General features: G+C 35.7%; 2 protein-coding genes across 2 annotated transcripts; one reads left to right on the top strand and one right to left on the bottom strand.

The window, feature by feature from the left end:
* Positions 1 to 257: 257 nt before the first annotated feature.
* Positions 258 to 3,375, top strand: LOC134531850 (zinc finger CCCH domain-containing protein 10-like). Its single transcript, XM_063367837.1, has one exon. It carries the CDS (start codon positions 258 to 260, stop codon positions 1,587 to 1,589), a length of 1,332 nt encoding a protein of 443 aa, XP_063223907.1. The 3' UTR covers positions 1,590 to 3,375.
* A 545-nt stretch (positions 3,376 to 3,920) lies between these two features.
* LOC134531849 (dephospho-CoA kinase) lies at positions 3,921 to 16,143 on the bottom strand. Its single transcript, XM_063367836.1, has 4 exons — positions 15,916 to 16,143; positions 13,953 to 14,156; positions 8,966 to 9,053; positions 3,921 to 7,060 (listed from the first exon to the last, which is right to left on the bottom strand). The coding sequence occupies exons 1-4, from the start codon at positions 16,025 to 16,027 to the stop codon at positions 6,748 to 6,750; spliced, it is 717 nt and encodes a 238-aa protein (XP_063223906.1). The 5' UTR covers positions 16,028 to 16,143; the 3' UTR covers positions 3,921 to 6,747.
* Between the last annotated feature and the right edge of the window lie 25 nt (positions 16,144 to 16,168).

Genomic DNA, 16,168 nt, shown 5'->3' with positions numbered 1-16,168 from the left:
TAAATCATTTTTACGAGTAAATCTGCCATAACTTTATGTGATTTCGGATTTCACCTCTGAACGCTGCAACAAAATAAGACATTATTTACGTATACAGATTTTTCTGATAACTGATGTTAAATTACGGGCGCAGCTATGTGAAGATGTAAAAATGATTTAATAAAAGGCTACTTTATAACTGAGGCCGCAAGCGGTTTTATCAGCGCATTTCGTATTTATTTACGTGTGTTATAACGTTGTGAAACAAATTCGTGGCAATGTCTGTATCTGAAAACGGTTCTGTTATTACAAACGGAGACTGCAGCAGCAGCAGCGATGAAGACCGAGTATGTAGAGATTATATAAGAAATGTTTGCCGCCGGGGTAAGCGTTGCAAGTTTTTACACCCAGATGAAGTAACCGATAATGGTAACAGTAAGTGCGACTATGTTTTCTGCCATGATTTCCAGAACTCCAAATGCACACGTGTGAATTGCAGATTCGTTCACTGTTCACAAGATGACGAAGAATATTATAAAACAACGGGGGAGTTGCCATCACACGTTCTGGAGTCTCTCATCAGGAAGGGAATGGTTCCAAATATCCTGTTTGGAAGGCCGGGGGAAGCACCAGTGTGTAAAGACTATATTAACGGGGAATGTCGCAGGGGAGCTAAATGTAAGTTTCGGCACCTCTCGGTTAGGGATTATGAAAGAGAAATTGCATTTTGTGTTCGAAGCCCTCCTAGAACAAACACTACAGCTGTTCCTATCACCAGATGCAGGGAGATAAATGATTTTGATGGAACTTCAACCGATGCAAATATATCAGAGTTGAAGCGAAGGTACTCTGGGCCTGATGAAAGCCCAGAAATGAAACGCAGACAGCAAAGTTCCGAATTACAAATGGGCCAGCTATTTCGAGAGAACTGTCACATCGCAAATGGACACTACTTTCCCACACCTTTGACCCCTCATGTATTGTCACACGCAGAAGCTCGGGCTTTGATGGTTGAGGATGAAAATATGATGCTGCGCAAGAAGGTAGAGGTGTTGAAGAAGCAAGTGTCAGATCTCACGGCCACAAACGAATTCCTCCTGGATCAGAATGCCCAGCTGAGGATGGGTAGCAAGCGCACAGCTAGTGTAACGGCGGTCACAGTTCCAGCGGTCACGATAACCAACACGGGTGCCCCAACCATGCAAGTTCAGCCCATCACGGCTCAGATACAGCCCGCCCAAGCCCCAACCCCGCAGCAGATGGTGAACGCGGCAGTGGCAGCTGGAGCCCTGCGCACCGTGACGGCAAGCGTCGCCACCGTCCCTGTGTCAATAGCAGCGGTCGCAGGGGCCCCGGTGTCCATCGCTACCGTGTCCATGGCCCCGGTACAGATCCCACCCCCGGTCGTGACAATGGCACAGCAGACCTTGACAGTGGAGGGGCCACCACCCCCTCCCCCACCCGGCCCCCCACCACAGCAAGGCCAGCAACAAAACTCTCAGCAACCACCCTTGCCCATGTCGATCAGCGGGCCAACTGCATCCATGGTCTCGTACCCCATCATGACACAAGAGCTACGACCTGTACTTCAGAACAGCCTCTCTCATTAGTAGTTGAACTCATCACTTTTGCTGAGGAGTGTACATAATAGATTTATTATTTATCCTCTATGTGGCACTAAGTGATTGTTTTCTCTTTCAGGATTAATTGATGAAACATTGTACTGATAGCAAGCTGTATTTTTTTTGTTAGAATGTATATTTAGTATATTCCATTCACTATAGTTTATGGTTCTTTTTGAAAGTCAAGTCCTAAAATAGTTATGATTCGTATAACATCCACTTTTGTGGGGCCAAATGTGTTCTACAGGCCACTAGTTGATTAACATTTGCCTATAATTCGTGTTGATATGGATTATGCTACTAGTATACTCATAGGCTCAAGCATCTATGATTGCCCTACTTTTTATCATGACAAAATATCAGGCCAACTGCTGTGTAACACATAACAAATGTTTTGTGATTGCTTGTTGGAATTACAAATTTTTGGGGATTTAAATATAAGATTTATACTTATAAATTATTGTGACAGGGTCAGTTTCAAAATATTTTTTTAGTGTTTTGAAGTTAATTTAGATGAAAGTATGTACATTGGTATGGTTAAACTTAAATTTTGTGATTTAATTTGCCTTGAAAGCTTTGTGCTCTTTGGAATAAATTATGTTATGGTTGTGATAAACAATGAAGAGTAGGTTAGGATATTCTAGAAATTCATGCTAATTTGATAGATTTGGGTGTTGCCCTACTTCATTGTAAATGTGAAATTGTTTAATTTATTATGTTATGTGGGATGCACAGCAAGAGACATTTAAATTGCTCTAGATTGGTGTTGTTAGTTACTGTAGTTTGATGATGTGGATTGCAGTGGCTATCTTGAGTAGGCTATTGGGTGGGTTCAAAATTAACTTGTGCTAGTGTTCAGATCTGTCCGGCTTTCAACAAATGTTGCTCATTGTGACATGTAATTTAACCACAAGTGTTTTTAGCTTCAGTAGTTTCAGATTATGGTGATTTTTTTTTATGTGGCTTCATTTATAATTTACTGGTTGGAGTAAGTGGTTTAAGATTTTGCAGTGTATTGCATGAACTTTTGGATTAGTCCTTGAAACAATGAACAGATTGTACTCTACCAAGATATGACATGCACAAAGACTAGTTTTTGATCATCAAGTGCAGCATTATTGTGATAAAATGGATGGTGGCTTAATGATTAATTGATATATGAGGCAATGAGACTATAAGTGGAATTGCGATGTTAATAGGGATGGAATGCATCAATGGGGGAAACTGGAAGACCCAGAGAAAACTCACCAGCTGAAAGGCAACATTGCCATGTTTTCCATTAAGACAAATCCAGTTTTGACTCTCTTAGTACCTAATTTGAGTTTTTTTTGAATAAGTAACCACTGTGTTCTTGTCCTGTGATTAATAAACAAACATTTTGTAAGTTTAGCATTCAATATTGTTTATTACATACAACTACAAAGCAGATCTTATTTGCAAGTACTATTTAAATAAATTAATACAATAATAAGAGTGTATTGTCTTTGCGATACTGCTGAAAGTAGGCAACACACATGGTTTTTTAACGTATGCCAGGCATTGCAGCGAGTCAGGCGCAGCGTTATCACTGATGCACAAACACTTGTGTCTGCAGCAAAATGAGCATGGAAGAAGAACCACACACAAGCATTAAATGGCAGGATGAGATATATTTACAGCAGTGAATGTTGTACTAATCCGCAATACATTTCTAATGTTTTTCTTCATGAAATTTTGTGTATGTGTTAATGTGAATTTTGATTATGTGGTTAATAAACTTGATTTAGTCATGGTATGTCTGATGCACATAAGTTCACGTTACATCTTGTATTTCTAAATTATTCAGTGCAAAAGATTGCAAATATTGGAAGATTTTTGAGGGTCCTGCAAGGTTACATTGGCTATGAAGTATTCAATGAGTGTATTAGCTTACTCATCTCTCAAAACAAGATTATGTGTAGATGACACCTTTCCGTTCATCTTCATATGCAGAAATCCAAGTAATGCTTTTAAATATCTTTTGCTTAATAATATCACTCATCATATCCAACATATCTTAATGTGTATGCCATTTTAAAAATTACATTCTGCTAGAAAATAATACTAAATTCAATTTTTTTTCCTTCAGAAATTTGATTTTGGTTATAAATAAATGAAAACTTATCTAATGCTCTATAAAATCACAAGATATTAAGCCTTTCTGACACAATTTCTTGACCTTTCACAAGCCACTGTACTTGTAACCCCAAAAGTAGTAAATTTTTGGCTTCTATTATTGGGCATTATATTGCAGTGTGTGTGTGTGGAGAATAATAACTAAATAAATCTATAATAACTATATACCTCAATAACTAAACATTCTTTATTGTAATTTGAAGCAAAGGATGCAATCAATACATCAATTTTCATTCAACGATAATTACAATATTCAGATATAACCAAAGGCAGTGGAAAATAGCATTCATAATTCTTGTCTGTGACATTTTTTGTTTCAAGCATTAATCCCATATTAAGATTCATAGATTTCAACTAGCAATTTTGAGTGCATAGAGAGAGCACAAAAAATGCCACTGTTCAAAAGCGTGCCATACTGACAACTATCTCTTCTACTTACTTTTTTATTTGGATACCACCCACAGTTAAATATGACAAAAAGAATGAACTATGTTGCCTAAACCACGAGTCCCTTTGGTGTGCTGTCATCTTGTGTTTGTATTCGCCATCACAGATAATGTAAGTAGGTCTCTGCTCTGTGTTTACGAAGGGAATCATTCTAGTTGTCCAATGGGACTTCAAGCCCCGAGATAGAGCTCCACAGTCTTCATGATTGTTTGTTACAAGCCTCACGAGCTTGACGAACTAACACACGCTTCCTGCATGGAATAGACTTCTGTCATGTTAAATCCCAATAATCTACTGATGCGATTTTCCACCGACTGTAACAATATTTCTCAGTACCATTAGTCCACAAACTAGGGATTTTCAAATTTTTTAGCCACAATATGCAGTACAGCTTCAGTAGATCAGGGTTCTTGCAAACAGGGAAAACTCGGGAAATTTACGTTAAAAGGTATCTCAAAAACCTTGGGAACAAAGGGAAATGTACAAAATTGTATCAATATTATACACATACTATGCTGAATCTTAAATAAAAAATTGTGTGCAATTAATTATCAGTATTTTTGACGTTTTACTAACATTAATTCAACGTAGAGGATAGTTGTTGGAAGCACACTAATAGGGGCAAGATTTGTGATAAAACTAAAACAACATCACAAATCATGTCAATACAAGATATAACACAGTAATGAAAATCCTTACACCATCTATTTAACTAAAAACATGAAATCAATCAGCCTTTTGACAAAACCTAACTCAAATTACAAAAATATACTGTAAAATCATTAAATGCAATTTTTTTTAGTATGAATTTTGTACTAAAATGGATGATGTAAATGGATTGGAAAAAAAAAATTATAATAATATTGATCTTATGTCTTACATTAGAAACTACATTTCTACATTAATGATGGTGCACGTTTCAAACACACACTAATTTCCAATTAATTTTTTATTTTTCTTAGTTCTATTCTAGACTTGCTCATTACTAATGATTTTACTGTACAAGTGCATCAGGTGTCAATTAAAATGAGACTATTATGGGGAAGTAAGCATTTAAAAAATATTTCAGTTTTCCATTTGTTGAATAATACATTTTTTTAAACTGAACAAAGACAATACATAAAAATAAAAACAGTAACACCGAAAGCTCCTGTTTTAAAAACAAAATTGTCTTAGAAATAAAGACCATAAAATCTTTTCCCTAACTATCAAACATCCATACTCTTTGGGCAGATCACAATAGTGACGTAATGTTTCAAGTTTGAAAAAACAAATAATTTTTTCTTCTTTTTCAGACTGGCAGTGCTGGTTGATGGAAATGAGAACAGTGTACTTGTGCAGGAAACTATATATTTTGTGCAAGAAAACACTTTGTAGTAAATTATACATGTTTAAGTATGTTTATTTAAATGTGTTTTGATAATAATTAGTCTTGTAATACATCTGTTATGTTGTCAGATTGATAAGATAGAAAAAACTTTTAGGGAGAGTAGGGAAACTCATGGAAACTGGGTGAAGAAAGATTGTGGGAACCCTGGTAGTTTAGTTTCTGTTGTTTTGAGTTACAGTATGCAAATATTAAACCCATGTTTTTTTTAGACCATGATTCATGAACAATTTCTTTCATGACAGCGATATTTTCAAGAGACATAAGCAAGAGGATGCCTGGTAAATAAAATATCTACAGTAGCAAATTTTCTTTGGCTTCTTAGTAGGTTTCTGAACTGTTAAGTATGAGACTAATTCTATCCAAATGAAAATTACACAGATTTTTAACTCTTTCTCTACATATCTGGTGACATATCATTTCTGTAACAATCTTAGTGAGACAATAAAGCTAAATAAATTTTTTTTTTCTGACCCATTCATTACTCCATTTGACTACTGTACTAATTCACAAAGCTATTTTCCTTGCCACACCTTGCAGGATGTATGCATTTACACATGCAGGCAAACATACTTCTTCCTTGAGAGTCCCGACAAGCCAAGTGCACCGCTGCTAATACAATATATTACCTAAAAACCAAGCAACGATCAGTCTGCCCACTCACTGTGGTCTAAACATTGCCATAAAGTATGTAATTTTAAAAAAATGTAAACACAAACCCAAATCACTTTTTTTTTTTACAAGTAAGGATACTTTGATGAAGATCAGTTTGTTGCATTGTCAGTGCAGGAAGTAAACACATAAAGTATGTAATTTAAGCCATAAAGTATGTAATTTAAAAAAATGTACACACAAAACCCAAATCACTTTTTTTTTACATGTAAGGATAACTTTGATGAAGATCAGTTTGTTGCATCGTCAGTGCAGGAAGTAAACACAGACAAATGAATGAAAACCATTCTGCTAGAAAGATGTACACCTCGCTAAAGGCGTTAACGAAGCAGAACTCTTGATACAATTAGTCTAGTAAGCGAGAGCTTTCTTTCTTACGTAAAAACACCAACCCAGCTATTTGCAACTGCAGTATTTTTGTTTGTGTGTTTGCGACCACCACTAGGCAGACGGACGAGAAGTCGTGGCCTCGCACTAGCTCCCGCACTACCACTGGGACAGCTGCGTCTGACGCCACTGGTGGAGACGCACGCCCAGGAAGACCAGCGCGCATGCGAGACCCGCGCAGCACAGGCCGGAGAGAGCCCGCAGCTTCCAGTGGGCCCGGGAGGAGCGCAGCAGCGATATTATCCTCACCACCTGCTGCCGGGTGTCGTCCACCGTCCCGGAGTTCTCCACCACGAAGTGCGCCCGCTCGCACTTGGTCTCGAGCGGCATCTGCGCGGCGATGCGCAGCTTAGCGCGGGACTCCGACATGGAGTTGCGGTCCATCAGCCGCTGCAGCTGGAGGTCTACCTCGCTGCCATGCGACAAGCCACGACCGAGCTGAACGGCACGCTTAACTGACTAGAGCGAAAGGTCTTAAACCACTGGCATTGTATGGTTTGGTACTTTCTGTAATCGAGCTACAATCGAGTCAATCACATTCAGATTTTTTTTGGTTGGCTCCTGGCTGTTGACCTAGCCTGCCAGGACACATTACTGCACTGCGTTTTTAGTCAGCTCAGAGTTCATTGTTACTACAGGAGCACAATCCTTTATCCGAAATGGTCGGGACCAGCAGCATTCCGAATTTCGGAATTTTTCGGATTTCGGAATTATAATACAGGAGGCCTAGTAAAGCCAAGTTAGGTTATGTCAGATGTATTAAGGATTTCAGGCAACATAGTACAAAAAACAACAAAGTACATAACGCAAATAAACACTGCAGCATAAATAAATACCCGAAACAATCGCCAAAATAATTTGTTTTTAACAACTGATACTGTAAAACATCTGGAGAATGTTTATGGTGCGTCGTCATCGCCGCCGACGTCGCCGTCAACTCGTACGTCTCGTGATCGGCCGGGAGCAGGATTTTCCTTCTCCTGAGATGAAGCAGCACGAATGATGGCATTTTTAAATGCCTCTTGAAGTGTCATTTGTTTTGGTTTAGTTTCCGCAATAATTCCACCTTCTGAGTTATTGATAATGTTAAATGTTTTCGTTATTTTTCGCTACCACCCATCTTCATATCGGAATGCCTTTTTGCCATTGCCGTCTTCAAATATGGCAACACGTTCGCGTAACAACACGGTTAACTACTAAACGCGATAAAACAACTCCTATCGTAGCCAAGCAGCAAGCTGTAACTGGCGCTAGTTTGCCGGACAAATGGTAAACACAGCGCCTCAGCGTTGCCAAATTGCATGCTGCCTTGCTGACGCAGTGCTGCCAAGTCACTCGCTCGCACTAGTCACGCGATCGCGACTTGAGTTTGCCACACAACTGCGAACAATATCGCGGACATTGAAGTTTCGAAAATATTTTCGGATTTTAGAGCTGTTCGGATTTTGGAATTTCGGATAAAGGATGGTGCACCTGTATCAGTTTTATAGCGGGTTACATTTCACATTTCCACATTTGGTATTATTTTTTAACAAAACTATACTGACATTTAATGATTCTGTAAAATCGTGAACCTGGCATGGCCGCGGTCCCAAAAATGCTGGATTAGAGACCTTCCAATGTATAACATCTTACACCAAATCTATTAGTCACAAAAAAAAAAAGAGTTTCAATCCTATAAGGTTTTTCTACTATTTTTACACACATTTTTATGCTCAAAATTTCTCTACAGTAATATAGCATGCCATCATTAGGGATTTTTCAAGTTTTTTGATGGTCTGAGCGATAATTCTACATATAAGTAGGTCAGTGTTCGCAAAACACCTACAAATAACAAGAACTTCCATGACAGCATCATTGGACCAACAAGTATCTCCCTGTTAGAAGTTTCTCACGGTACTTAGATATTTAAACTCTTTAAAAGGTAAATTTTAAAATTTAGTTAAAAAGGTACATTGTATGTATTTATAGCCAGTGTTACACTTTTTTAATTTATTATGCAGAACATTTTCTTAAGAGGTTTTACTATTAAAAAACATGATCAATGAGTTACGAATTTCCTACACCAGAACAGGCTTTAAGAACAATTTAAAATTAGCAATGCTAATAATTAAGTAATATGTTTCAAAGGCACTATCTTGTACACTAATTTGTAGGATTTTACTTAAATGCACAAAAAATGTAGCGTATCAAAATTTACAGCTAAATTGATGGTTAGTTGATTTTATTTCTCTTGAAATTTCACTGATAAAAATGATTAAAATTTGCAGAGGTTGTACTACTATTCATGTCACCACATAGATGATACACCACTTACCAAGTTACGACAATTATCTTGTGCAAGTAGTCCAACATACTGCCCGACTCGAACAGCAATGGCAGGTCCATTACTATGAACTGGTGTCCTGAAATCCAATACAATCCATCACAATTACTGGGAAGAATTTATAAAACCTGCCTGAATTGCTTGTCAAGTTAATGGGTTTTAGTGTCACACAACTAGGGACATAGTTATAAATGTGTTTTTCAGGGGCCTCCAACACTTCTAAAATGACTGCAATAATAAAATAGTACATAAAATCGTGGCCAGGTCATGCAAAGTGAAATGCCTCCATCTTCCTCTGTCATGCCACCATCCCTACTCTTGCATCCATAACTATCTGCTCTCTCAACCTCCTCCTTTGTCTTCCTTAGGGCCATATTAAAATATTCAAATTGATTTATACTTATTAATACAGCTTAACAATTTATCTGCACTTCAGTATGGGAACATAAAGTTTGCAGACTAACTCAGTTATGCTGCAACAAAGAAAACCTGGTGTGGTACTATTTATTATTTTCTAAACAAACAGTTGACTACATACAGTAAAGTGAATCAATGTTTCTGTTTTGTTGTAAGAGTGGAAGAAGCAGATCCTTTTACTACAAACATTCTAACTACGAACATCCTGATATCAAACTGTGGTATCAGCAAATATTCAGCTATCAGCCAAGTCACAAGGTATCGATAAAGGTGTCGGAGACATCAGAAAAATTAGGTGCATAACTTTCATTTTTTTTTGGGTTGACATTTTTGTTTAAGCAAAATTCATATACTTTAACCAGTAAATGTAAATTTTGTAGAAGGGTAACTATGATGGTGGTATTGGGGTATAGGGAAAGGCCATCAGAAATGGAGGTATTGGGACAGTCCTATTTATTAAAATATTTATTTCAAAGTAAAGGCAACTTTGATGGCTTTTAACATTTCGGAGAGAGATCAAGCTGGTCAGGCCCACCTTTATGTCCTGCTTATACACACAAAGACACAAATGTAAGAAGGGTTTGTTAGCTACACTTGGATACAATGTCCCTTTATATGCTCGCACCTGCCATGCGCTCGAGCGTTTGGTCCAGTGATCAGAACCCCTGCCTGGTTAAAGAAAGGTCCCGGGTTCGATGCTCAGCCGTGTCCAAGTCAAATTATTTTTCTGGGTCGAGAACCGAGTGTTGGTTTATCCTCCATCTCCACACGGCGGGAGGGAACGACAAACCACAGCGGAATCACCCTGCCACAAGGACCGCAAGAGTGCTGAGGCTTCCACCACTGCGCTGCTAGCTACAGTCACCGCACACTCGGAAGGCCTCGTCAACTGATGATAAGTTAGCTTAGGATACAAAATACCATTACGACTGCAACAGAATCAATGTGAAACTCCCAAACATGTTCACATAGGCGAAATAAACATGGCAATTGTGCTGGAAGTCATATAATAAGTATACCATTAAAACAGCAATAATAAAACAAAAACTTTTCAACACAATCTACAAACTCATATTTCAAAGTACTTATTTCTTTTAGGCGATTCTGGAACATTTAAGAAACTTCTGGTATATTTTGAAAACTTAATGTTTTCTATAGATTCTTTATGTTATTTAATATCTAAAAATGATTGACTAAAGAATTTCTCATATTCTATGTAGTGAAAATGTTAATATTTAGTTAAAAAAAAAAAAATCATACTATGACTACTATGGTATTTTTAATTACTTTTTATCTACAAACACTAACTATTTATCCATCGTACTAATAAATGGTAGTATAAAAATATTTAGAAGGTTCACAATTAGTTTGAACAAATTTGTATGTGTACCTATATATATAAAAAAAAAAATCAATTTTAAAAAATTTAAACTTCAGGTTTTACATCCCCTTGCAGACATCTCATTAACAATTGTTTCAGCCAAAAGTTTTAGATAATGTTTAGGTTTTTTATAATAAATTGTTTAACATATTTAATATTATCCTACTAAGTAAAGGAGTTTCTGTCCAATCCTAGTTATTTCCACCCCTTGCAGTAATGGTTGGTTTATTTTAGGCAACAATTTAAGACAATATTTAGAAGATTTAAAATAAATACAAACAGATTGGATAGTGTACATAGTATAAAAGTATATAATTATTTTTAAATTTCAAACCCTATTTTTTTCACCCTTTGTAACAATAGTTGGTTGGATCAATAATTGTTTCAGACCAAAATTTTAGATGATATGATTTGAACTGATTTTATAGTTATAAATTTTTTTGTCCTGCAAACCCTGTTTTTTCCACCCCTAGCAGTTATGGTTAGTCGTACCAAAAATTTATTGTTAATAATGCATTTGGTATTACTCTAACAAGAATTAATAACTTCATATGGATGCAATATTTGTATTAAAGGATTAGTAGCGAATTTTCTGTTTTTCGAAAACACAATCCATATCTACTTCTATGGTCAGATTTTGCCAGGGACTGGAAGTAACGCGCTACTAGTAACGACGTTATTTGTAACAGTTACTTTTTATGGTAACGATCGTGGTAACGCAATATATTAAGTTTTCAGTAACTGTAACTGAATTACATTTTTCTGCCTTAAAGTAACGATAATTGTCGTTACTTCTTGCGTTACATTTTTTTAAATATGTTTCTTATTGAACGAACAATGATTTTTTGATTTTTCAATCCCAGAATGAAAATCCGGACAAGCATATTATTTGCGATGGTATTGCTTGTACTAGTAAAACTGCTGTTGGCTAGCCTGCGCTGGTATTTTGATTGTAATTTATTTAATATTTGCGACATGCGGGTTTAAGCTGGGTTTACGATTGATTTCCTTAAGAATTATAACTTAACATCGTGCGCACGATTAAGTCAAAACTACATTTTCGTTTATGATTGACATAGAAGTCGTTAATTCTAACTAATCACAGCACAAAACACATGGTCGGCCATTGTTCGAAATGGAGAAGCAGGTTTGAAATAGGTTATTGACAAATGGGATATCTATTTTTCGAAATGGATGATGATTACATATGACAAATATACGAATTCTAACCCAAAATACTGCCTCGCTCGGTCCAATAATAAGACAAAAACTTCGGTTGAAAGGTTCCGGTTTGTTGTGATTGGTCGCTTCCCTTAAGTCTTAACGAAATATATAAAATATAACCATTTCTGTTAAGTCTTAAGTCATCATATGGTTCGCACACGACCCTTAAAAATTCACACACGACAATCATAAACCATTCCACTAGTTTACATAGAGTCATATGGTAAGTACACAACTAAGTCTTAAGTCTTAATTCTTAATTTTCAATCGTAAACCCACCTTTACTACTGTGCTGTTTAATTAATTAACCAACCTGTGCACATGCGCGAAAGCAATGACAGAATCTAATGAAGCGAGAAGCCGAGAAAGCAGTCCAGAATTTTCGTTGCCGTGGCCTTCATATTCTAATTTTTTCAAAGTTCGGTCGAGTGATAAAAATAACCTTATTGTGAAGTGCTTGTTGTGTGGTGCTGCGAACAAATTTTGTAGTGTGAACTAATTACTTAATGTAATTTAAGACCTATTAAAATTTTTTCATTTTAAATAAACATATACCTTTACAAAACACAATAGCTTTTAATTATAACAATATTACGTATCAAATTTTTAGTTTTACACAAAGTAACTGTTAAAGTAACTTACAGTTACTTTTCTCAGAACTGTAACTGTAACTGGTTTATTTTCAGTAGTGTAACTTGTAGTTGTAACAGGGTTACATTTCCATTGCAGTATTTGTAACTGTGACTGAGTTACTTTTTAAAAGTAACTTTCCGGTCCCTGGATTTTGCCCAATAACAAACACGACTGAAAATTTCCATTACTTTATTTCCAGATTTGCACCACTGTGATGGCCACAATAGGAAGTCATCATTATCATTAACTGCTTCCAGCCTGTGGCCGGGTAAGCAACGTAAAATGCCTCCATCTTCCTCTGTTTCTCCACCATTTCTCATCCTTCACTTCAATCTTCTCCTCTCCTGCACTCCATTAACTATCTGCTCTTCCCATCTCCTCCTTGGTCTTCCTTGGGGTCTTTTTCCTGTGTACTTCAATCCCATGATTTTCATAGGCAGTCCATCCATACCATCTCATTCTTGCTTTTTCAATGATCTCATTCACGTCTTGTACTCCTGCTCTTGCTTGTACAATCTCGTTCCTGTTTTTGTCCCGCCTCGTAACTGCCAACATACTCCTCATAAACTTCATTCCTATTGCTCTGATCTTCCCAGCATCTCTCATGTGTACAGTCAAAGTTTCTGTCTGTTCCATATGTGACTATGGATACATCAAAGATGTTGTACAATATGAATTTTTTCTTCAAAATCTACTTCAAAACCATAGCAGCAATATTCACGTTGACGTGAATGTTAAGAGAGACCTTACATGGAGGAGGATAATTTGAATCTAACTTGTCAGTGTCTGTGATCATCATATGCTACAGGTTGAAACACAGCCATTGCTTTTCCCCTCATCAGAAGAGCATGAATGATTAGCCATTACTGTAGTTTAGAAACCAATGTAGTTCCTGTTTAATCCTAATGCATGGAGAGAATGTGAACCAACATTTTTGTTCAGAAGTATTTCCTAACCCATCCAGACACCTGAGACAGCTCTGGCTTAAGCCCAATTTCCAGCATGGCTCTGAATTCATGAAAACTGAGTTAAGTAGTACAAAGCATGCTGTAGTGTTGGTGGTCACATAGTCAAACAGAAATCCTAGGTTTCTTTGTTCAACAATAAATTTTCTATGGATGCCTAGGCTTGAAAATTAAGTTTTAAGTAAGTTGGGTGAGCTTCAAAAGTGATAATATTTTCAAGGACACTCCATTGTTTTTCAGATACATTGTAATTAACTTTCTGTAAATCTAAAAAGGGAGATATTCTTAATAGTATAAGTCACCTACACTTTTGACAGAAATCAAATAATTATTTAGTCCAAAAGTGCAGCAATGTTACCTTGGAAAAAGCATTTCACTGCTGCCCAGAACAGCTCGTTGTATATCTCGGGGTGAGTTATTGCATTCAGCTTTCTCCGCTTTTCCACGTCTTTGAAGATTAATTCCCCGAGGGCTTCTCTGTTCAACGAGCCATCGGCAGTGAACACTTCATCCCCAAATTCTTTTTTTATTTTATGCCAAGCTTTTTTTCCTGGTTCCACCACTAAAGGACAGACAACAAAACACACAACTAATTATTAAACTCTGCCAAATTTTAGGGATGAATGTTATAAATCTTGACATTATTTGGGGCTGGTTTTAATGTTTTAAGTATTAAATTACATATCACTATTACCAGTCATTTACTTTTAACTGTGAACAATATCTTAATTACTGTCCCAGCTTATAAAGTCCAAATATTTTTACCTTCAGATGTTGCAGTAAATATTTGGTTTATTGGGCTAAGAGCAATTTGAATTTTTGGAGAAGTCATTGTATTGATTTTTGCATATAAACTAAAATGGCAGCCTGGCAGTATACAATTATTTATAACTATATGATGAAGTGCGTTTGAAAATTTCTTGGGAACGACCAGTAATAGCATAAAATATGAAGTTAAAATTTTCAACCCAATGCAACTCTAATGTCTTTATTTTTATTTGGTGAAATCAGCTTTAAAGTAGCTGCTGTAAATGAAGAATTTGCAATGCTACCTTCACTCAGATTAAGTTAGAAAAGTTCTCTCATAAAAAAATTGCCTGCTGAAATTTGTAGCTTAGTGAACATAGTCAAGTTAGAAACATTAGTTGGGATAATAAGTTTTGCCTTTTTAACATCTTATAATAAGTGCACTGTTTACAGTGGTTCAAACTGCAATCATTTTTCTTTGATTAGATTTATTATTATTGATGAAGAAATATTTCAAATGTGTTTTTTGCTCTTTATCTTAGTTGACTATCCAGCAACAGAAATTTTTTTTAAAATATTTTATTGCAAATTGCTACATTACTGCTTCCCAAAATGAGTGAAGAGGGCATTACAATTTAACCTGAAGCATTTTTTCATAGCTTTAAATGATTTATCAAACTTCTTTATATATATATATGTATATATATATATATATGTATATATATATATATATGTATATATATATATATATATATATATATATATATATATATATATATCCTGTGGTTCATGATGCGTGCTGTTTTAATTTAGTATGTCTAAAGATCCTGGACATACAAAAAAAACTTGAATATCTCAATACAAACACATTATGTCTAGTCTATTTCTTTTATATACATTTTTTTTTATTATAAATCATTGTTATTTCACAAGTTTTTGTTATGTCCAGAATATTTCGACATACAAAACAGCTAGCATTTTGTACCATAGGATCAATATATACAGGATCATGACATTATGATCAAACTATATACTTAGATATGTGATATGGAACTTTTACCAAAAATTTGTTTATGCAAGTGCTGAGTTATAATGGGATTTATTCTGTTAATACTAATTTTTTCTTTAATATTACACAATGCCAACTACAACAAAATTATTTTTTCGACTGCTACAACTATCAAATACACAAAGGAACTGGGTTAAGTTTATTTCTGTTGTATCCAGGCCATTGTGCAAGTTTTGTGTTGTATAAGTGCTCATCATTATAACTATCCATGTGTTAATACAAAGTTGATTGTGTCCGTTACAAAATGTTTATTATAACGAACAACATTCTATTCAGAAAATGGTTTTAAATACTTAAAGTTTAGAAGAAATATTTGTATACATATTTTAAATTGTTGCCATAGTATTATCATTTTTTACACAATGACTTGTCCAAAATCTTTGTGCAAACCTGGACACATAAAAAAGAGCATATGGAAACTATTAACTAGAATACAGTAATTACATGGTTAGATGTTATTAAAAAAAGTTACCGACAAATTTTTATGTGGTGCAAATGATATTACCTTTTCGTGCCATAACATCGGCATCTAACACTGGAATTCCATACTCTCTAAATACTTCTGCTACCGTACTTTTCCCTGTGCCTATACCACCAGTCAAACCAACAATAAACATTTTTTTATTAGAACTAAATCAACTAGCCGGCAAATAAATCTTACTTCTAAAATATTACTCGTATATTTAACTACAACAGCTGATCAGCATGACGTACGAAAAATAGTTTACTGTTCAGGTTCACCAACGACATACATAAAA

The sequence above is a fragment of the Bacillus rossius genome, chromosome 5 (genome assembly GCF_032445375.1).
Source record: "Bacillus rossius redtenbacheri isolate Brsri chromosome 5, Brsri_v3, whole genome shotgun sequence".
Taxonomy (NCBI): Eukaryota; Metazoa; Arthropoda; class Insecta; order Phasmatodea; family Bacillidae; genus Bacillus; species Bacillus rossius.
The sequence above is the reverse complement of the archived record's forward strand: the minus strand, read 5'-3'. Positions and strand labels throughout refer to the sequence as shown.